This window comes from Paramisgurnus dabryanus, chromosome 4, assembly GCF_030506205.2.
Source record: "Paramisgurnus dabryanus chromosome 4, PD_genome_1.1, whole genome shotgun sequence".
Lineage (NCBI taxonomy): Eukaryota > Metazoa > Chordata > Actinopteri > Cypriniformes > Cobitidae > Paramisgurnus > Paramisgurnus dabryanus.
The window spans coordinates 38,149,725-38,168,684 of record NC_133340.1 but is presented as its reverse complement, the minus strand read 5'-3'; the positions used below and the strand labels follow the sequence as shown (position 1 = coordinate 38,168,684).

Sequence of the window (18,960 nt, the reverse complement as noted above, 5' to 3'; positions counted from 1 at the left end):
TGAGTCACACTGCTATTTCACAGACAGGACAAATTATAGACTTAAGCCAGCTGTGCACTGTACGATTTTTTATGTTCTTTTACAAACGTACAGTGTGAATCCAGCTCTACTGAATATCTTGCTGCTACTAGTACTACTATTTCTGCATGTTATAGTACGCAGTATGCAAATTGCATGCTTAGAATACCAAGATATTGATCTCTTTCTTTGCTTTAAACATTAAGATGATAACTAAACCAATGCAAAATTGTAAGGTCATCTGAAAAAAGTGTAGCATACAATTGTTTAATTTATTTATCGTTGCGTAATGCATTGTTTCCGTGCTATTTAAAAAGTACAGTACAGAGAACTCTTTGACCTCTGGCTTACATGAATATTTCCTTGTGGTCCTCATTTAGGTAGAATTTTGATTGAAATGTTGAAAGGAAGTGAATGTGACTTTCTTTTGACTTCTAAAGCAGGAAGCTTCAGAGGGGACCATAAGCTTGTTTGATCTCAATAAGAACCCTTCACACAATAGAAAGTCCGGCCCTGCGTAAAAAGCCACTGTTGCGCTCGTGCGCGCGCCTGTGAATTTGCGCGCCAGTGCGTTCGTGTGGAAGACGTCGAGGATCAGGGACGCCTGTCGATTGGGCTTGTTGAAATTACCATAGCAGAACGGTCTCATTGTCTTCCCCTTTTCACAACATCATGTCCCACAATAGCGGCTTTCAAACGGCCCGTCTACTTAATGAAGACCTCTAATGATATGTTAACGGCGCGCCGTTTTAATTACAGTTTAAAGTAGTTAAGGCGCGCACAGTGTCTCACAGGCAAATGAGCAATATATTCGAGAAAACCACTCTTACTTTTCGGACTACGATGGCTAGAAAAACGTCTGAACTGCATGACCAGAAACAATACGTAGTAGCCTAATTTGAGTTGCTTTTGGAGACAGCAGACAGACATATCAAACACTTTTATCAAACTTAAAACTTATGGGCGCGCGCGTATTGCGCGTTGTGGCAACTGGCAAACCGAGGTATTTTACATTAAGATTAACAAGAATGTTGTCTATTTCGGATAAAATTACTTACATAAATCAAAACTCACTGTTGCGTGTATATTTCAATATAACTATTTCCAATTTAAATGTTTATTAATTTTCTACAATTTTGCATAATTACATTGCATTAATACATCGCGCATTGCATTACAATTTGCACAAATATTAGAAACAAAAGGTAAAAACAAGAAATAAGAGGAAAATCATACTTAAACACAATTTAAAGACAATATATTGGTATTACCTTATATTAAACCGTGGTTTTATTCTAGTAAAAGTAGTTACCATGTTTTTTATAGCGGATTGATTTACATTTGTTTAAGTAGGATTTACTTTGTTTAGTAGGCCTATCACCGTAGTTTTTCCACAAATGTCATTGACTTTAACTTTTATTGTTACTATAGTTAAACAGTGGAGAATTTTGTACTTGGTTATGTTTAATTTCATTCAGAATGACAGTAGGCTGCTTGTGAATTGTGAATGAATGTTTTACGTGACATTCTGTAGCCCCAGGTAGTGTTTATTGCAGGAGCTCCACCTCCCAGTCTAGAGCAGCGAAAGCCCACCTGAGTCTGCCGCGGGGGGGAGGTGGAGCCTTCAGCCTCCCAATCCTGAACATTGAATCAGTCTGTTCATTCACATTCACACAAGAGGCAGCCAGTGTACGCGCATCAAACACAGTTCTCTACTGAGGAGCGAGATTTTTGCCCAAAGCAGACAGGAAAGGAAATCGGTCATGGATTTATATTTTGCCCTTTGGTCTTTGGACCTGCCTTAAACTTTATTTTGGAGGTACTCGTTGTTTTATTGACATATTTGCGAATTTGATTCGTGTTGGGATGTAATGTTGGAATAAACCAAGACGGCTCGTGAGGCATAGCGCAGCTGGACTATCGCGACTCTGCGTTACCACAAATACTAAACATGATCATTACTCGTAAGTGCATTTTTCAATTTTCATTATTTTTTAGTTATTTATTGTGCGGTAAACAGCATTGTCCCGCATTGATTTTTTTTCAAGAGTTGTAAATAGGGTTGTTTGTAAGAAATGATTGCATTATCCATCCTATGTTTTCACGTTAATATGAAGTGAGATGTTTATATTAACTTATTATAATTTTTTAATAAAATGTTCATTTTTAATTATTCTTAGATTTCATGTCCATCGTTCCTTGTAAAGTTTAGAATTTACTATTCGGGTGGCGCGAGAGATACGTTCACGCGCGGCCACCGGCGCCTCAGGCTGTCAGATAAGTAATCTCTCATCTCGTTTTACGAATCTCAACGCGTACCCACCGGGTTTTACGCAGATTTCACATATTTCCGAGATAAGAATTGTGTCTTTCGTCAGTCGAGGTCTGTGTTCTCTCATATATATGTCCAAATGCTGAAAATTGGGGGAGGTTTTGCTGTTATCTCTGGCATTGCTGAAGAAAGCGCGGAGAACCCAATTTGAACCTCATTTTTAGACAGAGAGCGCATTTGTGCATATTTCACCTTTTGGAGTTAAAAAACAATTTCACTCAGTTGCTAAATAGAGTTTAACAGTTGTTGTTTTTATCTGTGCTTTGTCATTAAACCAGTCGTAAACTTAGCTATCTCCAAAGACTTTTGGCAATGCTAAGTAGTTCAGACGTCCAATTTTCTTGCATCTGTGTATTGTTGCAAGAGGCTGCCTGTCTGACTTTTCCCCTTTTTCTATTTAAGCAGAGGTCGATAAACTTAGGGTCATGTTAGCTTCAGGTGATAAGGTAGTAAGCAGGTCAGTTAGGAGTCAAAGGAAAGAATGTAATGCTTAAAACACATCCTTTTGAAGTTGATATACATGCATCACCTGATAGTCTAAGGTCATGGTTTAGTGAGAGTGATGGACTCTCATAAGGAGCCTTGCAATGCTCACATTCACATACTCAAACACATTGCACCATATGGAGATTTTTTTGTATAAATAAATGTATGGACACCATTCTATTAAAATTTTCTATTTATAAGTGATGTTAATTAAGTTGCTGTTTCTTTAAGATCATTTGATGCATATGAGTCTTACTGTGATAAAATCAGAGGGTCTCACTTTTCAACCTCTTTACCCCTTCAAATTATCTTTTGACTATAGAGGGAATGCATATCAGGGACCGTATCTAATCATCTGACCTGAGATCAGTCTTGCGTTACACAAAGTGGCCAGTCATCAGACCTGGCCAAGCTGGCTCCAGGTCAATGATAGCTAATGTTTAAATCTGTCAGAAAGTCTGAGACAAACATTAATGGGTCCATCTGGACAAAATATGTGAGGGGTTGGCATTGTGGTGTTTGGTGACTGTTGTGAGCTATGGAGTGACCCTATTATCCTTCTATGTTGTTTGTGTGTGTGGATTATCAAGCCCCCCTCCATATGTCTGTAGATAGCCATGCCAAAATATGCAATGCTTTATCCTTAGAAAATTGCCCGATCTGTTGATTTAAAGCGTATGTGTGAAAGACACAACATAGAGACTTCAGTGTCTTGGATGTGGTTTTGCAAAATAAGATACCGTGTCACATGAATTGCAGATAAAATTCTTGTCAGTTGATATTGATGTCCCAGATGTTTGTGTACTGTCCAGTTGAAACAAGTTCTCTTTAGCTAAAATAACCACAGCAGGTTTAGAAAGCCTACACATGCACTTCCAAGTCACTTTTCTTAATTATTTCCTAATTTGCGGACTTTTGAAATTTTGTTATCCTGCGTAGGCAGATCAGAGAGACACAAACTCCTTCAAGCACATGCATTCATATACACTGGCTTCCACCTCCTCCCTTCCATGCTGAGGAGCCGTCGGCCAGTGATTGTGAGAATTTCCTGTTACAGGAAAAGAGGAAGAGGAGGGGAGAGAGGAGAAGAGGAAGAAGAAAGGGAGGAGCGAGGGTTATTTTAGAAGTGTTAAAAAATGGGATTCAACTTTGGCTGAGTTTATAGGAAGGTCTCCCAAGAGATTATGATTGTTTGTCTTTCTATGGCTCTGGAGGCTGTCGTCTGTACCTCTGTCATGTCCGTGTCCTCATTTTTTGGATATCCCGTTCAATTACCAAATATTTCATTTATTTGGGTGATACTGTATGCTTATGGCATATGCATATGAATTTCATTTTGACGGATGCTCCCCAGACATCCTGTGTGCTTGGCTCAGGTCAGTGTGGCAGGGTCATAGGTCATGCATCCACTGGGTGACTGGCACCAAGAAATGAAGCAGATGGATTGTAGATTAAGGCTGATGGAGACAGAGATAGGACGTGAGATGGTGATGGATGTTGGTTGTTTTTTAAACACTATATCTAATCGTTTTGATTAAAAAACATGTTTTTTACATAAATTAAAGAGGAAACATGTGGAAATTGGCAATGCTGTTCATAGTGGATTTAATCTTAGTCTTTTTGTGTTGTCTTACACAAAGTATCCTTCATGAAAGATGACATGGAAGTATTTGGCAAAGCATAATCTGATAAACATGTCCACCTTGACAATTAACTTAATTCGTATTCCCCCATTTCAAAATCTGTCAATTAACAAAACTTTTTTAAACTTAATGAATATTAAATAAAATAAATTACCATTTTTATTTACATCTCATTTGTTGTTGCTATATTCCCCTTATAAAAGCCATTACTCTGCTTTCTGCTTACTGCTATCGGCAAAGAATGCGAAAAAAAACCTATAATGGTTAACCACTTGTTTAAAGAGTGAAAGTCGTTGGAGCAGTCTTTCCATAATCACTTTCTTTTTTTCAGACCCTTGCCTTGCGTAATAAGTCACACATTGGAAACACTGAATGTGAAATGATGTCATATGTAGGCCTTTTGGGATATTTTTGGACCTAGGGAGTATAATTAACGTCAGAGGAAAAAGCTCCATGAAGTAATACTGACTCAGTCTGGCTTAAAAAACAATGTTACTCCAGTTTGTGTAACTTCCTTTAAATGCAAGTGCGTGTACTGTGCAATCACAAAAATCAAAATCTGTTTACTTTGGGTCGGGGCGGTGAACCTCTCATTTTCTGTGAGGTCGGACCTTTAGCATTCTATATGCGTGTTACAGGATGTAAGGCATTCTCTGTGTTTGTGTTGGCACTGAAGGCCTCCATTATCTGGCCTTGAACAAAAGGAGGTGTGTCCCCCTAAGTGGCCATAGCAACCGTGGAATGAGCCGGTCTTATTGACTTCCCGCCGGCCTCGGAAAGGCAGGGGAAGTGAGGTCACCACCTGGTTCGGGGATCAGCACAGACTTGTGGGGAGAACACAGGATGCAACGTGCGAACACAGACACAAACTCGGACCAAAATCGAACATTTAGCATGAATGTGTGTGTACTGCTGTGATGCTTGATGACTTGCTGTTGACAGCGGCAAAGAGTGTGTCAACAGCTTGTGCTCATCGGCGTGATATTTAGTGGTGTGTGTTTGTGAGATAGAGAGTGTACAAAACAATTATCTTCATAAAGACAAAATTTGTAAGTGTGTTGGTTTATTGCTGTGATGTCAGCAGAATGGAATGCTGGTGTCCCAACCAGGGCTGTTATCTAGTGTCACCATCAGGACTTCCTTGGTCAACCAGCTTGAACAGAAAGACATATTTTACTGCTGAACAATATAGCCAAGGTGGTCTATCTTCTTGACCAGCACAAACTATTAAAATTTCAGATGCACCCGGTTTTTCCACCGATAGACGATTATTCAGACTGATATCGGCCGATACTGATAGTTTGGTGGTTATATTAACTGGGATTAACTATATTCTGAAGATTACATTTTCTGAATGTTAATCGTTCATTTAATGATGATTTATATTGAACATTAAACTAGTGATGATGTTGTTTCTTTACACAGAGTTGCATTTTATTCTCTTTAAAAGGGACACTCCACTTTATTTTGAAAATATGTTCATTTTCCAGCTCCCATAGTTAAACATTTGATTTTTACCGTTTTGGAATCCATTCAGCTGATCTTCGGGTATGGCGGTACCACTTTTAGCATATCTTTGCATAATCCATTAAATCTGATTAGACCATTAGCATTGTGCTAAAAAAATAACCAAAGAGTTTGGATATTTTTCCTATTTAAAAGTTGACTCTTCTGTAGTTACATCGTGTACTAAGACCGGCGGAAAATGTAAATTTGCGATTTTCTAGGCTCATGTGGCTTTTAATTTTCCGTCGGTCTCAGTACACGATGTAACTACAGAAGAGTCAAGTTTTAAATAGGAAAAATATCAAAACTCTTTGGTTATTTTTTAGCTGCTAGATGCTAATGGTCTAATCAGATTCAATGGATTATGCTAAGCTATGCTAAAAGGTGTACCGCCAGGCCTGGAGATCAGCTGAATGGATTCCAAAACTGTAAAAAATCAAATGTTTAACTCTGGGGGAGCTAAAAAATGAGCATATTTTCCAAAAAAGTGGAGTGTCCCTTTAAATGAAAGGATATATCCGTCATGCCTATCGGCTGTTTTCTGTGTTAAAAATAGCTTTTATCATCCGATACGAATTATTGGGCAATATATTGCCAAAACTTATGTTTAGACATGACAGACCAACTCCTTAGAGATACAATGTATCTGCCTTTGTGCCTACATATTTTTTTGCTGAATAATATTGAGATTGAATTGTCTACTCAGACAGCCTTGAGCTTGATAGGCACCTGTATGATAGCAGCCCTTTGTTACCAGGTGGGGGGACACCTTTCCGATGAATGAAAAGCCAGTCTGCCAGACACTGCCGTGGAGCCTCTGTGTGTTTATGTGTGTATTTATCATTTACATTTAAATGCAGTCTGTCCTCTAGCAGCTTGGTGACTAGCCACTGCAAACGCACACACATAAACTCCCACAGTCACGCAGGAAGCCACGGCGCTCATTACAGACCATTCAGAAAAAGTGTGTCATTATTTTAAGTGTAGCACATTCTTTAAAGTTCATGAACTCCAAAAAAGTGCTTTCGGGCATAGTTCTCTTTTTTGCAGGAATCCACCTCGGTTCGAGAGAGTACTGCGTGCACACGATCAAGTCATATTTGTTCTCCTGCTTTCGCATTGCCATTCTTGCTGTCAAAGCATGTTTTGAAAAACTCCCTCTCCCTCAATTACTCTTCCATCTCCACTGACAAAGGACCTCCCTTATCGCGTGCCTTTGTTGTTGCCAAGCGTGCCGTCACTCTCACGCTCATTCGAGTGGGGAGTCACGTATCCCCGCCAGTTGAGGCAGACTCTGCGTCCTTTCCTCTGGGCAAAATCAGCAGTGTCTAATAACGCACGTATTTCGCGCCTCTCCTTTCCGCGGCCCCTCCTTATTCACGTCCTAATTTACTAGAGGGCCTCTATTTTTTTCAAAAAGACAGTGAACCAATCTATGGTGGTCTTTCAATTGTGCACGACATCACCGCTATCATTGCAATTACAATAATTAGGTTTTTAGGAGCTGGGAATGCGGACAATTAGATGTAGACAAGCGAGAGGGCCCTGCTATTGTGAGATTTAATTGTCTAGGCTCTGTTTGACCTGTAGATGGTGCTAGCAGTGGCTTTGTGTGGCACTTTAGCACTAATCCCAGGAATGGACATTTTAGACACTTTTTATCTGAAAGTAACTGGGCATTAGTCCCCCTGGAGCAACTTGAGATTGAGTGCCTTGCTCAGGGGCACAGCAGTTATCAGGAGAGATTGAGATCACAGTAACGCGCTAGTTCCTGTGTCATGCCTGCTTGAGTTTAGTACAACAATCTTTGAGTTTGCAAGACGATCCTTATCTGTTCATTCACCATTCCATAGTCCAGTAAACTCTGGGTTGATGTATTAACTTTCTTGGACTGTTCTTTCAAAACTGCCTGTTTAAGAAAACCGACTCAGTTTGGTTTCACATGAACATTTTTAAGCAAAGTACTTGGACAGCTTGTCTTATACGTCTGAGAAGCGTCTCTCTGGTGAAAAAAATCACAGTTTAACTTCTAATCCTGACACTTTACTGTGTGAAACCGGTCTCCAGAAAGAGCCAAAATGCCTCGATTGGTGTTCGCCATTTGGTATGTGGTGTCTAAAGGGTCGTTTACAGCTAATGGAGAGGGATCTGGTTTCTCCAACAACATCTCAGGACACTGTGGATGGTCACTTAGCACTGTTGTCCCAAACTTTGCACTTTAGTGACAGATCAAAAAGTCTGACTGAAAAAATGGAGTACTGCTTCATTCCTGTTACACATGTTTCCAAAGGTAAACAAGCTCTCTCTTTTTATGTCTTGCAGAAATTGAAGCAACTGAGGCGTGTACATGGCTGAGAGCTGCAGGTTTTCCACAGTATGCCCAGCTGTATGAAGGTAGGACAATTTTGCCGTCACCAGTGCCTGACCAAAAAAACATTGGACTTTCTAGCACAATTTATACCCCCCACTTGCTCCCAGTTCATTACCCGGGTGATTCTCACGAAAACTTGGTTTTAAAAATGTCAAGCATGAAAATGTAAAAATTTCTTAAATTTACCTTTTTTCCCACCAGACATTGAAAAACAAAGTCTGGAGTAAATGGGAACATTAATTTAAACACTTTTACTTATCATTTAACACTTTTTGTAACATAATTTAAAAAATTAGTCCTAAAAAATCTCATTACCGCAACAGTCAGAAAACATCAACACTGACATATTTTCAAAATGACATGACAAACCTGAAAGAACATAATTTGGAGATTCTGCACATGCATTTAAAATCAAAGTATTATCTTCTATTAATTAAATTAACATTTATAAGCATCTGTTGCGGTAATGATAATCAAAATGTCGTGTAAGCATTCTGACAAGACAATATTTCAAATTAACTGTAAAAAATGATCTTACCTGGTAGCCATCTTGAAGTAACTGGTCCATGTGCTTGGTCACTCAAAATCAAACTTTATTAAAATTCTGTATGTGTGCTTAAACTGTTCTCAAAAAGTGTTGCGGTGGATGAGAACATCAGGCATGGACACATCATTTTCCTAATTTTTCTTCATTATTATTATACATGAATATTTAGTAAATATTTTTTTTCTGTCATCTAAAGTAGTCTAGAAAAACATCCATTTATTTTTTTTCTAAATATTTTTGTGTTAATTTGATTAAATTAAAACATAACGCATGTTCAAACACAGCCGGACACATTGCGGTAATGAGAATTTCAGCAGAAAATGAGATAAAATTGACAAATTATAAATTCTTATGTTGAAATCACACATTGTGCAAGGTAGAACACAGTATTGTGTTAATTCTGATGCTTTTTAATATTACTATATTACACATTTTATATCTAAAATCATTAGTGCCGTGGTGTTTCAATTGTTTAGTGAGAATCACCCATCCCCACCCAAAAACCCTCTGTTAACCAGCACTTGAAGTACATTCTTAAAGTGTGTTGATGTGTAGGTTGGTAAAGGGGCATCATTGTTCGGTTTATATTAGAAAGAAAAAACACTTGGACTTGTGACATATAAACAGTACATTTCACCAGGGCGAATTATAGATATCACTATATCGCAACTGTATTATACCACCTGCTTTAGTTACACCACCTGCCCATTGAGGTGTGTTGTCCATTACAGGAATGTGAATTGTATTACCAAACTGTCATGATTGCCCCACTTTAGATAAAAGACAGTGAGTACAGTACGACGGAAGCAATAACATAATCTTCTGTTATCTCTTACTTACTCTCACAGACTCACGTAGACAACTTACAAAGTCATTTGGCCTTGAAAAGGTGTAGAGGCACCCAAAAAACTGTAAATTAATAAAAGTTGATTTATGTTTTTGCGTAGGACCAACTAGGTTTTGCGTCAAATTATTTATACTTCTGCGTTGTTGTTCGCGTTGAACATCCAGATTGCTAGTAGGCAGTGTCGACGTGCATGTTAGTGGTGTAACCCACAGTATCAAGGCAAAAGCTAAAAAAAAAACAAATAGGTTGTGTACTTGTGGGCGCCTTTGTTGCAGCTTCAGTTGTTAAATATCACACCCCAACTTTGTTTTTTACCATTGCATGCGGGAAATGCATATGAGGACATGCAACTTATTTACATTTTTGTAGAGCTGCGCGTTAGGCTACGGCGTAGGGTTCGCGTTTATACGTAGGGTATGCTTTACAATCGACGCAGAAGTATACATTAGGCTTAAGTGTGTTTAGTTATTAAAGACTGAGTTAATAAAGACGGCCTGGGCTCTCTGAGGGTTGCCAACTGCCTATTGTGATTGCAACACCCCCTTTCCTACACACACACACCTCCCACTGGTAAGGTTTGCCATGTTGCAGCTGTGTTTATTTGGTTGGCTAAGATGTACTTCCTCTAACTTTTCAACACTAGAGGAGATGAGGTTTGCATGCATGTATGATAGACGGCAGGCATTTATTTCACCTGCTCCCACTCCCACAGCATTTTTATTGGTTCTCAAACATGAAGTTGAATTAATTTGTAATAAAAGCTTGTCTTTTGTTGCTTTTTAGATGGTCAGTTCCCTATTGACATTTCCTCTGTGACCCGAGATCATGACTTTCTGGATCAAGATGCCATAGAAGCTTTGTGCAGGTGAGATGCACGTGAACGCACAAGACACGCACACGCAGAAGTCGTATCAATTGATAAAAATTATTATTGAGTTATACATTTTGCCTTTGAGGATCATCAGAGGGATCTTATCAAATCAAGTTTTGTCCCCATACTATATAAACATTTGGAATACACATACACTCTCAGAGGAAAAGAGAGAGAAAGAAAAGAGAAAGAAATGTCACTTATGTAAATCACTTCTGATAAAAGCGTCTGCTAAATGCCTAATTGTAAACGTTAGAAAAGGATTCAGTATCTTTTTTTAAGATAAAGATACTCCGTCATAGCCCAGCTGGAGCTTATAGACATCTGGAGGCCATTTTCTGGTGCCAGCCCCCTGATGCAGACAAACACACATTCCCCCAACTCAGGGTCACATGACACTGACCAGGTGGCTTCGTGGATAAGCTTTCCGTCTCTTTTGTTGTATTGTTGTCACCACTCCAAATTTCTACCTTCTTTTTTCTTTTCTTCCTTTTTCTCTTCTGACCGTCTGTCTTACTCCTTAATCTGAAGTTTATCCCTTAGCAGCTCATTAGTGGTCTCGTCTTCTTTAACATCTATCTCTACCCCCCTCTTTTTTGTTGCTGTCCAGGGTTTTGACTTTGGCAAAGTCTGTTTGTAGGCTAATGAGTGGACTTATCCTTTGTTTGCGTCCCCATGGTTCTTTTCAAGGTGTCAGCTTTAAAATGACTGTCAGTGTTTCACTCATACATTTATGTGTATTGCAGGCGACTCAACAACCTCAACAAGTGCGCTCTTATGAGATTAGAGATCACTCCTCAGAGAAAGAGGGTAAGTGTGTTTTTTTGCTAAATTGTTTTACTTGTTAACCCTTTCCTTCTTCCACCTCACCCATGTTCTCTTCACTCTCTCATCCTGCGAGTGTAACTCGTGTTTGCTTTTTGTGTCGGATAATTAGAAGGAAGGTCTCGTTTCTTATGATTTTCAAGAGCCTGAGGGCAGAGCGGCAAAGCTTCAAATGAGGGCCTTTCAGTAACTTCTGTCCTCCTTCTGCTATCTTTCCCTCCTGTTTGTCATCATTTTCTCACCGTGTACTTCCTAAAATCCCCCTTTATACCATAAAAGGAAGAGAATGCACAATCCGCAGCTTAGTTATTGGTCACTTTATCATTGTGGTTTCAGAGCGAGTTTGGATAGTCTCAGTCTGCCCCTAAGCTATGACTCAAAACTAAATGTGGGTCGAGATGTAAAAATAAACAATCCAGTTAAGTAATCTCGACACAGAGCTAACCATCATGTCTAACCGCGGCTTTTTCTGCCATTAAAACGTAAAAGTCCAAACAATGGCAGCGTTGTCAAGTGGGCATCCTTTTATGAAAGCTGATGACCCTTCGGTGTCATCTTGTGTTGATGGAGTCAAAGGTAGAGGTCACAGGATGACTTGAGGAAGTGATCTGGCCTTTTCAGACCTACAAGCACTAACCATGCCTGGAATGCATTGATCTGTTCAGGTGGCCTCTGTGAGGTTCTCCTGTATTCATTGCCTTTATTTCTACAGTTTTTTTAAAAGTCAAAACGATCTTCATGAATTCAAATTTGCACCCATGTTAGTGTTCTAAAATAAATCAGAAAAATGTTATGGGACAGCAAGGGAGCGATACTCCCCAGGTCTGTGTTCTTTATGTTCAAAGGCTTGCCCTCAGGGGCTATAAAGTAACCCCAGTTTTATGGACTTTCGTCGCCTCCGTTATTATGAACCGTGAAAGAAACACCTCTGGATCCCGCGACCCCCTGTTAACCGGCTAACTAGTTTTGCGTTTGCTGATTAGTCAGGGCTTTGGGACTGAAGTCTGTTCTGCTAAACTAAGATCAGTAAACTGTTTAACTAGGAATGTACAAATTTCATCCAGTTTTTTGCTTAAATGCTTTAACAACTCCCTACTCTCTATAGGATATGATTTATTTAAATAATTCTGGTTGAGAACTTTAGAACTGCATTTGGTGATAAAGATCTTCCATTGCAGCACAGGCATGTTCCTCTCAAATATTTTCACCTTCTTTTCAACCACTTTGTCCAGCAGTCACATGGTTCTTCAGGTTTACTTGGGATGATTGCATTGATGGGGGATGGGACCAGACCTGCCTTTTCAGGCTGGGGTGTAAACCCTGAGAGCTGGCCTGGAATTTTTTGTCCACCACCCCCATCTTTCCATCTGAACCACCCTGAGGGAGGAGATAGATTAATCCAACGAAAGTGGATTGGGGGAATGGTGGACATGTGACTATGTTGTGACATGGATAAGCAAATAAAGGCTTTTTCTTTCAATGGACCTGGTCTCTTTCATATGACATGAAGCCCAAGTCCAATAGTGAAATGACACATGACATTAAGGGGAAATAATAATGTGTTATAATCTGTTGATTTAAGCCCTATTCGCACAGGATTAGTATTGCCTGGTGACCTATAGTTATTTGTAATAATTGCTGAGGTCGTCTGTGATATTAATCCCATGCGAATCGGCCATGTTTGTATTTTTTTTTTAAGTAAAAATGACCCCAAAAGACCTACCATATTTAGTTGAACAAAGTACAAAATAGCTTATCCTGTGCGAATGAATGAAATTCAGATGTGGGGGGTAATTTCTAAAAAAAACACTCCACACAATTACATATAGCCGCATGTCACCACATCCCAAACCACCCCAAGTAAACACAGGTGTGTGTGACATCATGTGTGCTACGCAGACCTGTTGGTTTATGACATTTAATAGCTGCGAGAGAGTCTACTCTCCAGTCAATTTTGTGTTACTTTAATGTCACACGCCAATTGATCTGTTGGTCTGGTTAAGTATAATGTCAGTGCGACCTAACTTGGCTACACTGATCTTAAAGTCTCTTTAATTGTCCTATAACAGTTCTCCCTCTTATTTCAGAGTGAGGATTCTGATGAGGATGAGCCATGTGCCATAAGTGGCCATTGGACTTTCCAGCGGGACAGCAAGCGTTGGTCTCGCCTAGACCAGCTGGACCTGGATGTGTTCTCTCCTCCGGCTGGAGACAAAAGCTCCTTCACTACCTTCCTATCCCAAGATGAACGTTTTACCAGAGGACCCCTTCTTAAAGAGGGAGTTAATGTCAGTTCTGAGAGCGTCTTAACAGACCTTAGTGAACAGCCAGAGGTGGGTTCTCTGCACAGTGCTGGTAGTGGAAGTCGGGAAGGATCCCTGAGTACCACTGTACCATCCAGCCCTGCCACGACCATATCTAACGCTAACACAGCCACCACAACAAGGGCAAGCTCAGTTGCTAGCGTATGTTCTTCTGGGACTTCAGGTGCCAACGAAGACTCCCTGTCTGATGGGCTGCCTTCTCCATTGGATCGTGGTACCTTTGCGTTTGAGGTAAAACCCAGCTTGATAACTAGTGCCGCTGAAAAAAGCACACGTTCAAGAGCAAAAAGCTTCTTGAAGCGCATGGAAAGCTTGCGGCTACGCAGCAGCAGCAATGCGGCATCCAAACGCAAGAAGAAAGGTCAAGCTGGACAAGGTAGGCTGGAGATCAGTGGGCCAGTGCCAAAGGAGGGTCTTGACGAAGACAAACTGCGGCGCCTTAACTGCGTCGACATCGCAACTCTGGATCGCAATGGTAACCGAACCAGAAGCATCTCCTATTCAACACAGACAAGTAGCGGGAGTGCAGGGAGTAGCCAGTCAGAGGCCAGCAGTGGGAGTGCTGTAAGTACACCCAGTCCGGTCTCAAGAGCACGTAGTCATAGCACGGCTGCTGGGTCTACAAAAAGAGGTGGAATGTACTTGGAAGGCTTTGACCCTTTTAATTTTGTTGTGTTGCAACGTTCGGAAGACCAGGATGAGAAGCGGCACCACCAGAGTAAAAGGTTGGAGCCCAGCACAACTGCAGAGAATAACCGGCACAACCGTGAGAGGTTGGACAATAGACAAATGAAAGACGAGGAGAGTAGGGTAGATGAAGGAGGTGTGATCTTCTTCTATTTGCCTGAAGGCCACAAACCTGGCACTTTTCCTAAAGCACTTGCAGATGGGGCATCTTATTGTAGTGGTGATAACATATGTCGTCGTCCACCACCACAGAGGGGCTCTGTTGCCTCAGTAGACAGTCGATTGAGCATCTATGACAATGTTCCTTTCTCAGAAGTTGGAGATGAGGATGAGGAAGGAGAAGAAGAGCCAAAACTGGATGATGTGTTAGAGCGGGTCAGTGGCCTTCAAGAATTGGTAAATGCCTGGTCAGAAACCGGAACTGGTGAAGAGGAGGAAGACGAAGAGGAAGAAGAAGGGGATTCAGATTCAGCCCTTGATTCTGCATCTCCCTGTCCATCATCCCCACTGCAGAACCACTTAGAAGAGAACTGCAGCGATCAAGACAGCACTGGAAACCCACTAACAGAAAGGGACGAGACACTCAGTGGACGCGAGAGATGTGACTCTGGCGTGGGAGCATCACTTACACGAACCAACAGGTGAAACTCAAACACAGAGACACATCCTTTGTCTTTGATTTTACTAAAATATTTCTGTAGTGATATGAAGCTTAGGCAGTACTCTATGGAATACTGTCATGCCTGTGAAACAATGCATTAAGATGCAGGAAGGGAGGGAGAGAAAAAGCATGTCACGACGGCTCTCCTTACATAACAAGGATAGGATACGGAATCCCAATGGAATGTACCATTGGAATTCAAAGATTAACCCCTGATTTCTGTAGTTGATCCTATAGCTTGAGTGTATATCTTTTTGCATAATCTTAACAAGTCACTTAGTTAACAATGTGTGTTTTATGTAAAACGGATTGTAAATAGTTAAGTGTGTTTATATAACCGGTATATTTTTATGAATGCTTATGTTATAGACCTCAGAAGCTGCGGTGGCCAAGTTTCCAAACCTCCCACAGGCCAAGTCTGTCGTCAACAGTGTTACAAGTTGGATGTCAGTCAGTTCTGCAGATGAACCTCCTTCAGAAATACAGCCTGCTCAAACTTACTGCTCTACTAGAGAGATACACACCCACCAACAAACACGGCTTCAGCTGGTGAGAACACACTTTCTGTCTGTCTGATCTCTATTCTTTACTTAGGCCTCAGGATCTAGTCAATACAAATACAGACCTCACAGGTTATAAACTCCTTCCATTTCCTGTGGTGCATTTTTCCACCTACTCAGTTTTTTTACCTGACCTCAGACCTCCAAAACACAAAGCTGTTGTGTGCCATTGGTTTTTTGAACGACCTGTTCCTGTTAGACCCCCCAAGACACATCTGCACATCACCACATCCAGCTGAGAGATTTTTATATGTGTTCTCATGAAACCACCACAAATCATGATAGTGACAATCCTGCTATTGGCTTTTTTTAGACATCCACACACACACATGCACACTGCCGGTTGGAAAACAAACACCCGGTCAAGCGGATGTGCTCAATTCCATTTTCTCCCTTTGCTCAGAACCATTGTCTGCTGTCTTTGTGTTTATCCTTTTGACTCTAAAAGGGGGAAACAGCTTTAAGTGGCCCCTCAGCTTCTAGAGGTTTCCCCTTAAATACACAATGACCTGCAGACTCATACACTTGTGGACCAGCATCCTGTCAACACGTGGTGCTCATATGTACCCATTTGTGCCTATGAATACCCATCTCAGCTGTAGATATTTCAGAAATAATTATTGCTGTCTTTGCAAATTATTCATGGATTGCTTGTTGTGTATGACTTCAGTTTAAGTCTTTATGTGGCATGTGCAAGACTTAAATATATATATATATATATATATTTATATAAATACATATATGCTTGTATGCTTGACAGGGCTGTCCCTAAATTCATGAAGAGGATCAAGGTTCGAGATTACAAGGACAGAAATGTGTTTGGAGTTCCTCTGCAGGTGATAGTTCAGAGGAGCGGACAGCCCCTGCCCCTGAGTATCCAGCAAGCCATGCGTTACCTACGGAGCCAATGCCTCGACCAGGTAAGACGTGACGCACATTAAACCATACAAGTGCATGCTTGTCCGAAAAAAAATGCCCAAACATGCCAAAACGTCCTGAACTTAAATTGGTTTTGCTGTATAGTCAAATCAATAGTCAGGTTATTTATTAGTTAAAAGCTGTTCCGTAGAGGAAAAATGACTGCAAGGTCATAACCTAGGTAAATGATCTCTATTTGAACAGCTGTTTAGTTGCACGTTCCCTGTAGTGTCATTATTCGTAACAGGACCCAAATTCAAGCATGGGACATCTGTTTGTTTTATCGCTGGACACATACCTAAGTTCAACACATGCACATTCAAGTCTACATATGGTGAAATTACCTTGCAAGTCTTTCCCGGTTAGATGTATCCACTAGTTACATATTACCACAATTACCCACATGGTTGACATTCCATTCCAAAAGTGCTTATGAGAGAGCAAGTGACCTATGGACTATAGACAAACCTCTTCATCTAGAGTCAGCCTGACAAATTATGTAATAGTTACAATTTTCGACACCACTGCTTTCGTGGCTGGGTTATGTAAGGAGTGGTCGGACGTTTTCCGAGAGGTGCCTTTAAGATTTCTTTTTGTGTGACTGGAAAACGTTCCTACTGCGATTAACTTCAAAACACACTTAACTGTAATTGGTGGTTTATCATACATCTCTTACCATCTTTCTCCACAGGTTGGGCTCTTCAGAAAATCAGGGGTGAAATCGCGTATCCAAGCCCTTCGCCAAATGAACGAATCATGCTGCGCCAGTGGCGGCGGAGTTAACTACGAGGGTCAGTCCGCTTACGATGTGGCCGACATGCTAAAGCAGTACTTCCGAGACCTTCCAGAGCCCCTGCTTACCAGCAAACTGTCCGATACTTTCCTGCAGATATATCAATGTAAGAACACACACACAATTCATTACTAGATGTAGATGGCGCATCGGAGATTGCAAAATGTACAAAAAAAACATTCTGTGCTTTAAAATATTGACTTCTGATGCAAGAGAAACACACGTATCTCAAAGGGCAACATGCAAATAGCTGTAAATTCTTGTTCTTGGATGGCTCAATCATTCTGAAAGATAAAGAAGTCTAAACAAATTCAATTCAGGAAATAGCAGTCAAATGACGTTTTGGCATCAATAAATCTCTATCAGAGTCAACGCCAAGTTGTAACTTACAAGGAAGTGTGTAGTTACCGCAGCTATTTCACACCACACAGACATACCTTACACATGTTGTAATGTGTGTGTGTGTGTGTGTGTGTGTGTGTGTGTGTGTGCTCACTGTAATAATCTGTATCTGAATCTTCAAACCAAAGACAACATTTGAAGAGTTTGCTTCCAAAACGCAATAAATCCCTTTTGACTAATTTCGGTAAAAACGTGTTTTCATTTTTCCTTCGCCCCAGTGCCTCTCGCATAAATGATTCGATTTTGATGGCTTACGTTTCTTCCCCACCATAGAAAACCACCATGTGGCTGTTGTTTATTTGTTGATCACAATGTAAATGAGGAAAACTAGAATTTCGCCATTATTCTTTACAATGCGTGGAATGGTGTGCTGTGATTTGTTGAGCAGATTTATTGCATTCTGAAGAAAAGGAGGACTGACGTTTTTCGTGTTTTGGGAAAAAAATGGAGAAAAGATGACAGAATAACACGGCAAATATTGGATTTTGCGTAAAATTAAGATTTTACTTTTTAATACTGACCTGATACAATTCTGATTTTGGCGGTAACTCTTTTTTTTTTTTTAAATGGTGTTTATCGCGTTTTGGAACCAAACTCTTCATTTGTAAATTTATTGTTATGGAGAAACTAATCGGGAAACTAATCGGGATTGCAATTACGGGTAAAACAATGAAATAATCGCTAAAAACTTCAATTAATGTCTAGTTGTGCTCATTTCTGTGCGCATGTATGGGCACCAAATACGGTTGTGAATCAGAGATTTGAAAATGTTTAAGCGGATGTGTCCTTTAGACTTGTGGAGGAACAAGTTATTTCATTTTAATTCGTTTTATACTCATCTGTATTCCATAAAGTCATATCTGAGGTATGTTGGCCTTGTGACATAGGATATTTATTCACAAGGAAATTCAAGAATTTCATCATATTAATACTATGACATAAAACTTTTTAAGAGAAGTTTTATAACCTCGTCTCTCATAAACATATTGCCTGATAAAAACAATCTGTTACCACAACCAAAATGGCAAAAAAATTGTAGCAAGTACTGTAGCTGACCCCGACCACAGTGGAGGTCTTAGCATTCCACACGGACAAGAAAGGGTCTGTGTGCGCCTGTTTTTTTGTTTGTGCAGGCTTTCGTTCCCAAGGGTAAGGATAAGAGACACAAT

General features: G+C 40.3%; 1 protein-coding gene across 4 annotated transcripts in view; it reads left to right on the top strand.

The window, feature by feature from the left end:
• dlc1 (DLC1 Rho GTPase activating protein) overlaps nucleotides 1-18,960 on the top strand; it is a 132,065-nt gene that overhangs the window by 106,730 nt on the left and 6,375 nt on the right. For 3 of the 4 annotated variants that reach the window (XM_065254489.2, XM_065254490.2, XM_065254491.2), the window contains 7 exons: nucleotides 8,308-8,379; nucleotides 10,534-10,615; nucleotides 11,368-11,431; nucleotides 13,534-15,098; nucleotides 15,488-15,667; nucleotides 16,439-16,598; nucleotides 17,288-17,495. In XM_065254489.2, the coding sequence (XP_065110561.1) occupies nucleotides 8,308-8,379; nucleotides 10,534-10,615; nucleotides 11,368-11,431; nucleotides 13,534-15,098; nucleotides 15,488-15,667; nucleotides 16,439-16,598; nucleotides 17,288-17,495 (2,331 nt within the window). Of the gene's footprint in view, nucleotides 1-1,670; nucleotides 1,983-8,307; nucleotides 8,380-10,533; nucleotides 10,616-11,367; nucleotides 11,432-13,533; nucleotides 15,099-15,487; nucleotides 15,668-16,438; nucleotides 16,599-17,287; nucleotides 17,496-18,960 lie in introns of those variants that run through there. The other variant, XM_065254492.2, reaches the window with a different exon arrangement.